This window comes from Octopus bimaculoides, chromosome 30 (genome assembly GCF_046866305.1).
Source record: "Octopus bimaculoides isolate indiv1 chromosome 30, ASM4686630v1, whole genome shotgun sequence".
Lineage (NCBI taxonomy): Eukaryota > Metazoa > Mollusca > Cephalopoda > Octopoda > Octopodidae > Octopus > Octopus bimaculoides.
In genome coordinates, this window is record NC_142957.1 from 19,282,382 (window position 1) to 19,297,381 (window position 15,000).

The 15,000-nt window shown below is 41.1% G+C and overlaps 2 protein-coding genes across 8 annotated transcripts in view; one reads left to right on the forward strand and one right to left on the reverse strand.

Moving 5' to 3' along the window:
- Window positions 1-15,000, reverse strand: part of LOC106879202 (huntingtin-interacting protein 1) — a 278,609-nt gene that overhangs the window by 135,017 nt on the left and 128,592 nt on the right. The gene's annotated exons all lie outside the window — the stretch shown is intronic.
- Window positions 11,086-15,000, forward strand: part of LOC106877967 (rasGAP-activating-like protein 1) — a 68,841-nt gene continuing 64,926 nt past the window's right edge. The window contains exon 1 of the mRNA XM_089346009.1: window positions 11,086-11,843. Coding sequence (XP_089202135.1) covers window positions 11,776-11,843 — 68 coding nt within the window. The 5' untranslated portion in view covers window positions 11,086-11,775. The remainder of the gene's footprint in view (window positions 11,844-15,000) is intronic.

Consider the following 15,000-nt stretch of genomic DNA (forward strand, 5'->3'; position numbering starts at 1 on the left):
TCAACAAAATCAGAAAAACTACTTACCTTTGGCAATTTGCCAACTATAACAGAAAACATGATATGCAAACAACGAGCAAAATATCAACCAACAACATTTGAAAGTCAGATTTTTTTTTTTTTTTTTAAAGTCAGATTGTTTTGTTTTTTTTTAAGTCAGATTTTTTTTTTTTTTAAGTCAGATTGTTTTTGTTTTTTTAAGTCAGATTGTTTTTGTTTTTTTAAGTCAGATTATTATTATTTTTTTTTAAAGTCAGATTGTTTGTTTTTTTTAAGTCAGATTTTTTTTTTTTTAAGTCAGATTATTATTATTTTTTTTAAAGTCAGATTGTTTTTTTTTTTTAAGTCAGATTTTTTTTTTGTTTTCTTATGTCGAATCATGAAATAGAAAAACTACTTACCTTTGGCAATTTGCCAGCTATAACAGAAAACATGATATGCAAACAACGAGCAAAATATCAACCAACAACATTTGAAAGTCAGATTTTTTTGATTTTTTTAATGTGTTGAATCATGAAATACACTTGTTTACTAAATACAGTTGTCCTTGTATTCACACAGTATTCTTTATCGAAACTTATCAACCACATAAGGTTCTTACCACATTGTCTGAGAATGAAATTACTATATACAGGGGGACCCAAAAGTAGGTTCACAGTTCTTCAACAATCTCTTTTGCATTCATATATTAACAGTTTAGATCTTAATTATAAAAAAATATGAAACCATTATTCTATGCCAATTTAGTTAATTGTAAGGTAGAAGGCATGTAAATAGCACCTTTTGAGCGGGATCGTTACCAGCGTCGCCTTCCTGGCATCTGTGCCTGCGACACACGTGAAAGTGCATTGCATCCACAAGTCATCAAGCTAATCATTATCATGCGAAATGAAGTTGATGTTTTTATTTATAATAGAAACAAATTAATTATTGCAATGAAAATATGAAATACAATTAACATGTATATGTATCATCATCATCATTTAACATTCGTTTTTCAGGCTGTCATGGGTTGGACTATTTCACATGATCTGAGACGAATTACTACACTTAGCACTAATGTGTGTTTTGACATGGTTCTCTATGTCTGAGTAACAGTTTTGGTAACACTGACACTAGAAAAATGACCAAGTAAACTTCAAGGCAGAGTAGATTGCTAGTAGTGAGAGAGGTGGCTTCATCCTCAGCTGTAGTATGATAGAGGGACAGGTAGAGGTGTGTTGCTGCAGAGAAAGCACATGGCTACCCCGCATCTAATTATCACATTTTCGTTGCTAAAGTGAAACTAAGAAACAGAAAACTGTGTAAGCCAAGGAACAACTGTATTTTATGAAAACATTGCAGAAGGAATTAAACTGAAACAGATATCAACAGGACACATACAACCCGTGCTAGTATGGAGAAAATGATGATTACTTATTTATTATTATTATTATTATTATAACAACAACAACCACAATGATAATAACACCCTACACTCTGTCTTCTACAACCCTAACCCTAACCCTAACAACTAATCTTATGACATGACAAGGATCTCCCCCACAGACTTACCCTTCAACAAAAGGGTATGTATCCCACCCCAAATCGACAGTGAAACAGAAGAGTCTAGAAATAGACTCCGACATATCTTAGACCAATACAACAAATCCACTAAAAAACATAGTGAGGAGGGGACCCACCAAATCAGCTCCTTTGTAGACAGAGGCCTACATAAACTGAGACAGCGAATTAGGAACAGGGAATTAGTGTGCCTCCCTACGGACAGGTCTGGCAGACTGTCAATAGACAGCCGTCAGAACTATGTCCAAACCATGCAACAACACATCAGTAACATGAGAGAAGTTACACAAGAACATGAAAAAGTGGAAAAAAATCCTCAACGCACACATGGGAATGTGGTGCAACATACTCCAACCTACAAAAAAGACAGCACACAATTTCCAAGCTACCAACAACAACATTCCTACACTATACGGGTTACGCAAAGACCACAAACCCTACATAAACCCTGTCATGGGACCTCCAACCAGACCAGTTTGTGGAGCAAATATCTCCAGCAACTATAGACTGTCCTACTTCCTCTCACAAGTATTACGACCTCTCATAGAGATGTCTCCACATGTCTGTGTGAGCACGGAAGATCTCCTCAGTAAAATCACTACTTGCAACCACTCCAACGACCTCACAGGTTGTGTAGTGGGTAGTATGGATGTGATTTCACTCTACCCATCTATAGACATAGATTTTGCTGTGGGGACATGCATTCAGGTGATCTATGAGAGTGAAGTGGAGTTCCACAAGGTCAACACGAGGGAACTGGGCCTCCACCTCAGACTAAGCTACGACAGTAACTATTTGGATGACCATGACCTCAGTAGATTCTGCCCCACCAGGCCACAGAGGGGAAGACCACCCATCATCACTTCAGCAGTGAAAAAGAAGCACCACTGAACGCTGGAGTGGCTGGACTGCACCCACCCAAAACCCTGAGAACAACAATCAGGTGAAGGAAATGATGGCTCACGCAATAGGGGCCAGTATAAAAACCACCTTGAAGAACCACATAGTAAAGTTCAACAAAAAACTATACATGCAGGTTCAAGGTGCAGCCATCGGCGTTGGTGTAGCTGGAGATGTGGCCGGCCTCTTCATGACCTGGTGGGACAGAAAACTTAAACATATGTTAGCAGAACGGTCCACAACTCTTCTACTTTACAGCAGATATGTAGATGACATTAATATCATAGTTAGAACCAACTTTTATTTATATGCATTTTGCTCCATTTATTGTTATTATTCATATCTTCTCAAAATGTATCACTTTAACTTGGCATCTCTACCTGTAAAACGGCTGTGATATCTTGGTTTTTTAGTGTAATTTTGCTACCTCTGGTAACTATTAACATATTTACATTGTCAAAGGTTTTTTTAAAAACTGAGATAATATTAATATATACATAAACTAATATATATGTGTGTGTGAGTATGTATATATATGCACACACAAACACACACAGCAGCAGCATCTGAACAAAAACCTTTCTTTCAAAAAAGAAAATGGTTCCAAAAACAGAAGGAAAAAAGCAAGAAACTGCAAAAATAAGAAAGGAAAGATGTTGAAGGCCAAGAGATCAGCAGGGCAAGAAGGGTATCAGAGAATGTGTAAAGGTTATAACAGGGTGCTGTGAGAACATATGGATATTGTATGATATCAGTGTGAACACAGGATGTCAGCTGATATTGGGAGAGGGCTTCTGGAGGAGGAGTCATGAACACAGAGACCCCCCTGAGTGAGGTTGAGAGAGAGAGAGACAGACAGAGAGGAAAGGGAGAGAGGAGAGAGAGAGAGACAAAAAGAGAGAGAGAGGAGAGGGAGAGACAGAAAGAGAGAGAGAGGAGAGGGAGAGAGAGAGAGAGGAGAGACAGAGAGGAGAGGAGAGAGACAGAGAGGAGACAGAGAGGGAGGGAGATGGATGGAGAGAGATGATGGATGGATGGATAAACAGAGAAAGAGTCAGACAGAGAGAACATCTTTCAGTTTTTGTTTTCTGAATCCTTTAAAAGGCGTTTGTTGTCCCCAGGGCTATAATAGAAAACAGTTGCCCATGCTATACATATACATACATACATACATATATATATATATATATATATGTATACATATTTATTTATTTATTTATTTATGTTTCAGCCAAGTGGCTGCGGTCATGCTGGTGCACCACCGTGAAAATATGTATGAGATGTATGTATGTATATCTCTCTCTCTCTCTCTCTCTCTCTATATATATATATATATATATAAAAACACATATTATATACAAATATATACAGGGTGTCCCCAAAAAGTAGACTCACATAATGACTCCCCATCACTCATTGAATTTTTCGTTTGTCTTCAGATCGAACTGACCCCAATAATGCCCGAAGAAACAAAGTTTACCATAAAGCGCTACTGGAAGCACAAAAAGCTTCACGGAAGTGTCAAGGCAAGATGCAGAGGTGCAGCAGACCATTGCTCACGTCTGAGATGAGTTTGGATCAAATGTGGTATTCAGGATGAGCACAGCCATCAAGCGCAGCCCCTGTAAAAGAACTAGGATGGTTGGGCCTCTAATCAGGCCTTTCGCAATACTCTTCAAGCCAGGAACTTTCAGCACTCACTCGTATATGTGTGTGTGTGTGTGTGTGTGTCTGTGTGTGTGTGTGTGTGTGTACATATCTGTTACTATATCTATATTTATCTCTTCTCTCTCTCTCTCTCTGCCGGTGTTTTAATGGTGGCAGCTGATGAAGGAAATGTTTCTATGTGGCTTGCTTGTTTGTTGTACCTTGTTTATCATTTTGTCCATGTTCTTTTGCCTCGTCATGTACCCAGTTATGTATCTATATGTACATGTAGATGAAGGTATGCACATACATGTACATATATATGCATATACTCATATATTGTTTATATATGTGTATATATATATATATATAGATAGATAAAGCAATTAAGAGTATGAAGACAGGGAAAGCCCCTGGCCCATCAGGAATCACTGCAGAGATGCTCAAAATATCTGGCAGTGTTGGCTACAGCCTAGTCACCCGTATTACGAACCAGGTGATACACGAAGGAGTCATACCCAATGACTGGTGTAGCAGCACCATAGTAAACTGCTACAAAGGTAAAGGTGATGCTTTAGACACTAATAATTACAGAGACATCAAGCTGTTAGATCAGGTTATGAGAGTTACGGAGAGGGTCATAGCCCAACTAATTAGGGAGCAAATCAATTTAGATGAGATGCAGTTTGGGTTCGTGCCAGGTAAAAGCACCACTGATGCCATATTTCTAGTAAGACAGCTGCAGGAGAAATACCTAGCTAAGGATAAACCTCTGTACCTCTGAATGGTTAGTGAGAGTTGTGCGAGCCATGTACAGAGATGCTGCCAGTAAGGTGAAGGTTGGAAATGAGTACAGCAATGAATTCCGGGTAGAGGTAGGGGTCCACCAAGGTTCCGTCCTCAGTCCCCTCTTATTTATCATAGTCCTCCAGGCAATCACAGAGCAGTTCAAGACAGGTTGCCCCTGGGAGCTCCTCTATGCTGATGACCTTGCCCTAATTGCGGAGTCACTATCAGAACTAGAGGAGAAGTTTCAGGTGTGGAAGCAAGGTCTAGAATTGAAGGGCCTTAGAGTCAACCCAGCTAAAACCAAAATCCTAATAAGTAGGAAGGTAGATAAAACACAATCCCCTTCAAGTAGATGGCCCTGCTCAGTATGTAGAAAAGGAGTAAGCAGTAACTCTATAAGATGTACCCGGTGCAAGCTATGGACACATAAGAGGTGCAGCAACATCAAAGGCAGGTTAACTAGCAAGTTAGTTTTTGTTTGTGGCAGATGTTCAGGTGCAATAAAGACTGCAAACAAACAGGAAACAACTTCTATCTCATTCCAGGGTGAAAAACTAGAGGTAGTCGATAGCTTCCGCTATCTGGGCGACCAAGTTAGTAGTGGGGGTGGGTGCGCTGAAAGTGTAGCTGCTAGAATAAGAATAGCCTGGGCAAAGTTTAGAGAGCTCTTACCCCTGCTGGCGACAAAGGGACTCTCACTCAGAGTAAAAGGCAGACTGTATGACGCATGTGTACGAACAGCCATGCTACATGGCAGTGAAACATGGGCTGTAACTGCTGAGGACATACGTAAGCTCGCAAGGAATGAAGCCAGTATGCTCCGTTGGATGTGTAATGTCAATGTGAATACCCGTCAGAGTGTAAGTATCTTGAGAGAAAAGCTGAACATTAGAAGCATCAGTTGTGGCGTGCAAGAGAGACGATTGCGCTGGTATGGACATGTGGTGAGAATGGATGAGGATGGCTGCGTGAAAAAGTGCCACACCCTAACAGTTGAGGGAACCCGTGGAAGAGGTAGGCCCAGGAAGACCTGGGCTGAGGTGGTGAGGCAAGACCTTCGTACATTGGGCCTCACCGAGGCGATGACTACTGACCGAGACCTTTGGAAATGTGCTGTGTGCGTGAGAAGACCCGGCAAGCCAAGTAAGATCGTTGCCAGTGCCCCTGGACTGGCTCTTGTGCGGGTGGCACATAAGATGCACCATTTTGAGTATGGCCGTTGCCAGTACCGCCTGACTGGCTCCCGTAAGATTTTCGAGCGAGATCGTTGCCAGTGCCCCTGGACTGGCTTGGGCGGGTGGCACATAAAAGACACCATTTCGAGCGTGGCCGTTGCCAGTATCGCCTGACTGGCCTTCGTGCAGGTGACACGTAAAAGCACCTACTACACTCTCTGAGTGGTTGGCGTTAGGAAGGGCATCCAGCTGTAGAAACTCTGCCAAATTTAGATTGGAGCCTGGTGTTGCCATCCGGTTTCACCAGTCCTCAGTCAAATCGTCCAACCCATGCTAGCATGGAAAGCGGACGTTAAACGATGATGATGATGATGATGATGATATATATATACACAAATTTAATATGATCTGGGTAATAACCTCATAACATCCATTTAAAAGCCCCTATACTGTTATTGGCTACCCTATGCCATCACACAGCAAGGATGTCTCCTGAGTAGGATAAACATGCGGGACACCATTAGCATGAAGAATTTATCATTATACAACAGTTATACAACAGGAAGAGAGTAAAATGGGTTTTAATTCCAAATTACATTTGTTTCTGTACCTTTGCAGAAACTTTGAGTTGCTGAGTTTTCTTTCTCAAACCATTACACGAAGTTATTCTAGAAATAAACATCATGCATTTAGTTGTAAAATTATTTACAAAATAATATATATATATTATTTTGTAAATATATATATATATATATATATATATCTGGTGTTGCCATCCGGTTTCACCAGTCCTCAGTCAAATCGTCCAACCCATGCTAGCATGGAAAGCGGACGTTAAACGATGATGATGATATACACACACACATACATATATATACACACATATATATATGTATATATACATATACGTACATACATACATATGCATGTATGTATATTTATATGTATGCATGCATGTATGTATGTTTGTTTGTATGTGTGTATATATGTATGTGTGTGTATGTATCGTTGTAATCCGGTAGGAATTGAAACCATAAACCAATCAAAAAGAATATTTCATTTGCATTTTGGGTTGGGTATTTGAAACTAATTAATCTAATTGACATTAATTAAAGAGTTCTCAGTGTATTTCTCCTACTAACCCAATTCCATCAAATGAAAGAGGAAAGAACAACTAAAGCGAAACCCTCTTCTCGGGTTTCAAATTTCTCTTGTTTTTGTTAGAAACAGAGACAACAAACATGTTGGCACAGAATGCTTTATGAGTGCAAAAAAGGAAACTCTGCAGCCAAAGCGACTCGAAACAGACACTCAGTTTATGGGAAAGGATGCTTGAAGGAAAGAACTTGCAGAAGATGGTTTGCAAAATTCAGAAGTGGAGATTTCAGCCTTGAAGATGAAGATCGAACAGGACGTCCAGTTGAGTTTGATGATAAGATCCTTGAGGCATTACTTGAAGAAAATCCTGCATTCTCAGTTGAAGAATTGGCAATAAAGCTTAGTTCAAACCATACAACTGTTCATCGTCATCTTCAACAACTTGGAAAGGTTCCTAAACTTGGAAAATGGGTGCCTCATGGATTGTCCGAAAGCAACCGCAAATCCCGAGTTGACATCTGCTCTTCTCTCCATTCTCGCAAACTCATTTCGCCCTTTTTGGATAGACTTGTGACTGGAGACGACAAACAAAAAGACGCCACAGAACATTCAAAGCACATTTCGATATTAAAAAATAAAAGGTGAGATTATGTGCAATATTCACCCAGAGAGAGAGTATCTCTTGTGGCTGCACAGTTAATAACATGTGGTTGCCAAAGCCCAATGCTGCAGAAACACACATCATTCATTCTCATCCGCTACTGATATATTTGTGCGTTTTTAAACACAGCACGACCATAAGAGATATTATCTCCAGACAAATGCCACAGTTAGTTTAACTTTACATGATGTATTTACATTAAATATGATACACAGCTGTCTATTTTAATCCAGTCCCATTCCTGTTGCACACAACATTATATTTCATGTATTTCATTGCATATTTTTGCCTCTGTGGCCTATTTCAACATAAATCTTGGTCTATTTTAAGAAATGACTATATCTTACAAAACGTTCAGCAAACAATTTTAAATAATATTTAATCTGGGATTGAAATCTTCATCGTTTACGAGTGGAATCATTTGTTTATTGTTTTATACAAACAACAAGTCCCTGTTGTCGGCTGAGATTGGATTTCGAGACAAATGGGTGGCTTTCTTCTTGCTATATTCCTCGCAATAACTATCATCGTCATCACCCTCATCTTCATCGTCATCATCATCAACGTCTTTGTCAGGATCATTAACATCGTCATCGCTGTCATCGTCGTTGTCATCGTTGTGGCCATTGTCACGGTTATTGTCATCGCCATCATCATTACTATCATCATCGTCATTGTTGCCCTCATCATCATCATCATCATCAGGTGCCGTTATATTTTTACTGTTCCCTGGTCCCAAGTTGATGGTTACAAGGACATTAATGCATATAAAACAGACGCAGCCTGGCAGCATGATGTAAGCACAGGCGACAGTTAGTGCATCATGGGTAGCTGAGCTTTGTGGGTGGTGGTCACCAGGACCCGTTTTTGTGGTACAAGCAGAATTTCTGACTGATTGCTGATCCCCATTATCACAAACCAATCTGGGATAAGTGTAGCAGGGATTATGATTGAGCGTGTTCTCCCTGTTCAGTGGTAAATGAGGCAACAAGATCGCTTCCTATGCTGGGCAGGAGAAACATGTACAGAACTGACTGGCAAGATGCTGCGTGAAGATGGACTGGTCAGGTGAGTGGGGTGGGGGAAGCATGTTGCGTTCCCCATTTTGGGGGAGATATTCCTAACACCTCCTGAGTGACCCGCCAAGCAAAGTTCTAGTCAGTCCCCATCTCCATGAGATCCTTTGTCATCTGCCACGACCATGGTGGACTAACGCCAACGTCTCCCTGCGATCCGGATGTTGTCTTCGATGGCGTCCACGACAGCGATGAGCATTTTCTGTGGCTGAACCTGCCGAGTTGGGCAAAGAATAAACATGGGTCAACGACAGTTCCAGTTGATCCGATCAACGGAACAGCCTGATTGTGAAATTAACTTGCAAGTGGCTGAGTACTCCACAGACACGAATCTCAGGGAGGTTCAGCATGACACAGAATGTAACATGGCTGGTCCTTTTCCAATTACAGATACAACTCATTTTTGACAACTGAGTGGACGGCAGCAATGTGAAATAAAGTGATTTGCTCAAGGACACAATGTGCTGCCGGGTATCAAACTCCTGACCTTACAGTTGCAAGCCAAACGCCCTCACCACTAAGCCACGTGCCTTCATAAATAATGGATATATCTTTCCAGTGTGTGGGGGGGGGGGTACCTTCCATCTTGTTTTTTTTTGCTTGCAACATGAATGTTACATTAAAGTAAATCACAAGGGTGGTGCACCTTGACCCCCACTAACCCATATATATAGTGTCTCATAGTACTAGCTTGTGATTCATTGCATTAAAAACCTGCCTGGAGGTTACAAGTACTTAAGCTGGATTTGAACCTGGAATCTTCCGTGAACGAGGTTAATGCACTACCTTACTACAACAAAGCACCTTCCGATCGCTTTTTTTTTTTTTATCAAATTAAACAAAACAGATGTAAGAAGTGGATTTATTTTTAAAGATTAGCTGCCCCCCCCCCCCCCACGCCACCGCCGACACCACCGACAACAAAAGCACTGACAAGGCCTACTCCTCCTACCCCCTCGACCGCCTCTGTCGCCTTATAACGCAACCCATGCCTACATTGTGTACAGATGTGCCCCCCCCCAAACGAGCACACCTACACACACTTTCACCTATATGCACACATATAGACAGACATAGATATATATATACACACATTCACATACTCACGCGCCCTGTTGCGCGCCCATTCATTCACAAACCGCATCTCATTACGGGAGCAGTTACGCATACACACACACATATACAGAGTGACACACACGAACACACACACACTGTGCAGATACACACATATTTACAAAACGCTTTCATACTCACACACACACATATTTGTAGATTTTTCATACATACACATATACATTTACCCACGCACACACACACACGCATTCACCACGCGCGCAACGCCCCCCTCCCACCACCGCTCAAAGAGGTAGAGAAGTATGGGAGGGAGGGTGGGAGAGAAGGAACAGCTACTGTTTTGGTAGGAGAGGGTTTGGTAAGGATAGAGAGAGATGAGGTAAGAGTGATAGAAACAGTATGTTAGGGAGGAGGTAGGTAATAAAAGTAGGTGGGAGAGAGAGGACCCCTCTCTGTCTTATTTGTCTCCTCTTCCTCTCTTTTTCTCTATCACCCCACAATTCATTCACTAAACACAACTAATTAACGCCCCCCTTCGATCAACACGTACTCTCTGTATCTTTCTCTCTCTCTCTCTCCCGTCTTACTCTCTTCATCTCAATTTCTTCCGCCCTCTCTCTATTTTAATACCAACCTCCTCCCTCGCTTATCTCTCTCTCACTCTCTCTTACTTCCTCTCTCTCCCACCTACTTTTATTACCTACCTCCTCCCTAACATACTGTTTCTATCACTCTTACCTCATCTCTCTCTATCCTTACCAAACCCACTCCTACCAAAACAGTAGCTGTTCCTTCTCTCCCATCCTTCTCTACCTCTTTTACCCTAACACCCCCCTCTTTCCTCTCTCTCTTCCAACTTCTTTTTCTCTCTCTACGGCCGTTCCCTTTTCCACGCATACTACACACACACACACCCTCGTCCCCCACATTCAGACACTTTAAAAACATAGCCTCTCTCCCTCTCTATTTCTCTTTCTCCCACCCTTTCTTCTGTCTGTCTGTTTCCCTCTCTCTCTCTCTAACTCTTCTCCTGTCACTACCCCCCCTCTCTCTCTCTCTCTCTCTCTCTCTCTCCAGCTCTAAACACGCCACCACCCTGCCCCCCCCCACCACCACAACAAATACGCAACAACGTCCGCCTGTCGTCAACTTGCACATCATACATAATACACACACACGCACACACAAACAAACACACGCACACACACGCGCACGCTTGCCGACAGATCGTCCCAGAGTGCGGGCAGTTGAAGCAAAGCCGTATTACCTCATAATATTAGCAGCATCTATTGTTGGTGCTGTTGTTGTTGTCCAAGCTTGGATTACAGCTGGTCCCACGGTGGCTTTTTGGGATAAGTCTTTGGCGGAAAATTCTCCACGCAACACATACACGCATACACACATACCTAGATATATAAATATATACATACATACATTCATACATATATATATATATACATACTTAGTCACACGTACACACATACACACACACAATATATATATACACACATATATACACACATGTATACATATACATATAAATGAATATACACAGGCATAATCCTACATTTCTATACACACACACACACACACATATATATACATATATTTATTAAGACTTTTATAGACATACTCATACATAAACACACACACACATACATGCAAACACACACATACTTTTTTAATTACAAACCACAAGGATGTAACGACAACTGCGTGTTTTGAAACCGCATCTCATTGTTCGCATGGATGTACGGATACCTTAACCCGGTTGTCTCTATTTGGTTTGTAGAATGGCTGTACGGCACAGCATCCTGTACGTGCGGATTGGAGAAGCGAAAGAATTACCCCCAAAAGACTTGTAAGTAAAAACACCCCCACTACTTCATGCTCTACCCCCTCAGTTTCATATATATATATACACACACACATATATATAAATATACATATGTAGGTATATATATATATGTATGCATGTATATGTATATATTTATATGTGTGTATATATATATATATATATATATATATATACATGCATATATATATACATGCATATATATACATGCATATATATATATGTCTGTGTGTGTGTATAACAAAACCGATTTGACATTAATCTGATGGGTTGCTCTATACTTTCGTAGAGTAGAAATTCACTGTTCTTCAACAAGAATATTATCAACAATTTTTTTTCTTTTTAACAATAATATGAGTGAGTGTATATATATACATCTGTATATATTATTATTTACAGGATTGTAAACTCGGCACCATATAAAAAAAAAATCATTCTCAACAAAAGCATATATATATATATATATTATATATGATCATCATCAACGTTCAATATCCGCTTTCCATGCTGGCATGGGTTGGACGATTTAACCGAGGACTGGCGAACCAGAAGGCTGCACCAGGCTCCAATTTGATCTAGCAAGGTTTCTACAGCTGGATGCCCTTCCTAACACCAACCACTGCCATTCTGGCAGAGGTTGGACGTGTGTGTGAGTGTGTGTGTGTGTGTATATATATATATATATATATATATATATATATGAATGTATGTATGTAGGTATGTATACAGCAGGCTTCTTTTAGTTTCCATCTACCCAATCAATTTTGGAGACTTCGGTCAATTTGGGGTTATAGTAGAAAACACTTAGGACACTTGCCCATGTTGCCATGCAGTGGGACAGGACCCAGAGTCACGTGATTGAGTAGCAAAAGTCTCAGCATATAGCCACACCAGCAGCTTGACTAAATCTCCTCCATTTACACCCCACCATGCCCACCACCTCGAAGCAATTCAGTGGATTGGTGGCTTTCTGTCAGACGCTTCATTAGTTCAGCTGTACTCCAGGGCTTAGTTCTGTCCCATGCACTCAACAGATCAAAAAGCCTACACACTATCCCCTAAAACAACACCCTACACTGCACCCTGGTGTTAACCCTATGAAACACAGACACCTTCTGCCAAACCTGCACCGATTCCACCAAAAACATATCCAACTGGGTCCCTAACACACTTTTCATCTCCTCCATCTGCAACGAGATTCTAGCAGACATTCAACAGGAAACATTGTGCCACAGCCTTCTGCTTAAATTTCAATTAGTATCACAATCATCCATCCATCTTTTCTGCCCATTATTTATGGGAGGGTGGAGGGATTAGAGTTGTTAGGACCCTCCCTCTATGGGGTCCCATCAGAAGCAACTTTTTAGCCTTTAGATTATTTTCTTTTTTTAAATGTAATCCTTATTTACTCACACGGTTTTCAATTAATCCTGGATTATCTCATAACTTCAAGATTCTGACGATGTAATTGTTCCTTTTTGGAATGGCATTGTTAGGGAGATGTGAGTGGCCAGATCTGGCCAGTTTGAACCTAAAACAGAATATTTGGGCCTCAACAGGCCCTGCCTTATCTAACATTGTCCCAAAACTGATCCAAGAGAAAAAGGATCCAATCACTTTTAAACGGAGTCTGGACAAATTTCTTCAAGGAATCCCAGATGAGCCACCCATACCTGGGTACAACTCACTCAACAAGAACTCCCCACTTGAGTGGACCATGATACCACAAGACTTAAAAAGGATTTAGATAATCCTATCAGGTGGTGCTATTAAGTTAAACATGGCCTGGACCAATCTTTGGTTGAAACATATCAAAGTTTTATCTAAGATATACAGATGTACATATGCATCATCATCATCATCATTGTTTAACATCCACTTTCCATGCTGGCATGGGTTGGATGGTTTGACTGAGGACTGGCAAGCCAGCAGGCTGTATCAGGTTTCATTCTGATCTGGTAAGGTTTCTACAGTTGGATGCCCTTCCAAATGCCAACCACTACAAGAGTGAAGTGGGTGATTTTACGTGGGCCAGTCAGGCAGTCCTGGCACCAGCCACACATGAAGGGTGCTTTTTATGTACCACCAGCACAGGAGCTTGTCAGGTAGCACCAGCAACAACCATGCTCAAATGGTGCTTTTTACATGCCACTGTATATATATGTATACATATATATGTATATATATATGTATGTATGTATGTGTTTGTGTACTAAAGGCCTGTGGCTTAGTGGTTAAAGTGTCCTGCTCTCAATTGCAAGGCTGTGAGTTCCCGGTGGTGGTGTTGTGTCCTGCCATTCAGCTGGCAGAAAGGAGTTGTACATGGGATTCAAAAAGGGCCATTCTTGTCCCATTCTCAGTCACACTGAACCTCCATGAGAACTATGTTAAGGATTATGCAATGTCTGTGGAGTGCTCAGCCACTTGTATGCTAATTTCACAAGCAAGTCGTTCTATTGATCAGATCATTGAGCACTCATCGTCATAACTGACGGGAATGCCTGTTAGTTACATATGCATACGTACACACACACACACACACATATATATATACACACACGTAAATACATACATTTATATGTATATAAATGGGAGAATTTACGAAAAAAACAACAGACGAGGACAGGTGGTGTAAACAACAAAAGGATGTATTAGTTTAACGCTCGGGAATAGAGAAAGTCTTTAACGTTTCGAGCACTGTCAATGGCACCTGTGCCCAGCATCGCCTTGCTGGCACTTGTTCTGGATGGCATGTGTAAAGACATTCGAGCGAGATCGTTGCCAGTGCCACCGAACTGGCTCCTGTGCAGGTGGCACGTAAAATACACCATTCTGAGTGTGACCATTGCCAGTACCGCCTGACTGGCCCTCGTGCCAGTGGCACGTAAAAGCACCGACTACACTCTCGGAGTGGTTGGCATTAGGAAGGGTATCCAGCTGTAGAAACTCTGCCAAATCAGATTGGAGCCTGGTGCAGCCATCTGGTTCACCAGTTCTCAGTCAAATCATCCAACCCATGCTAGCGTGGAAAGTGGACGTTAAACGACGACGATGATGATGATGATGATATATATATATGTATCCTATGAAATTAAAAGCATTCATTAAAGTTAGTCTTATGTTTCACCTGATGTACATCTGTGTGTGTGTGTGTGTTCAATGA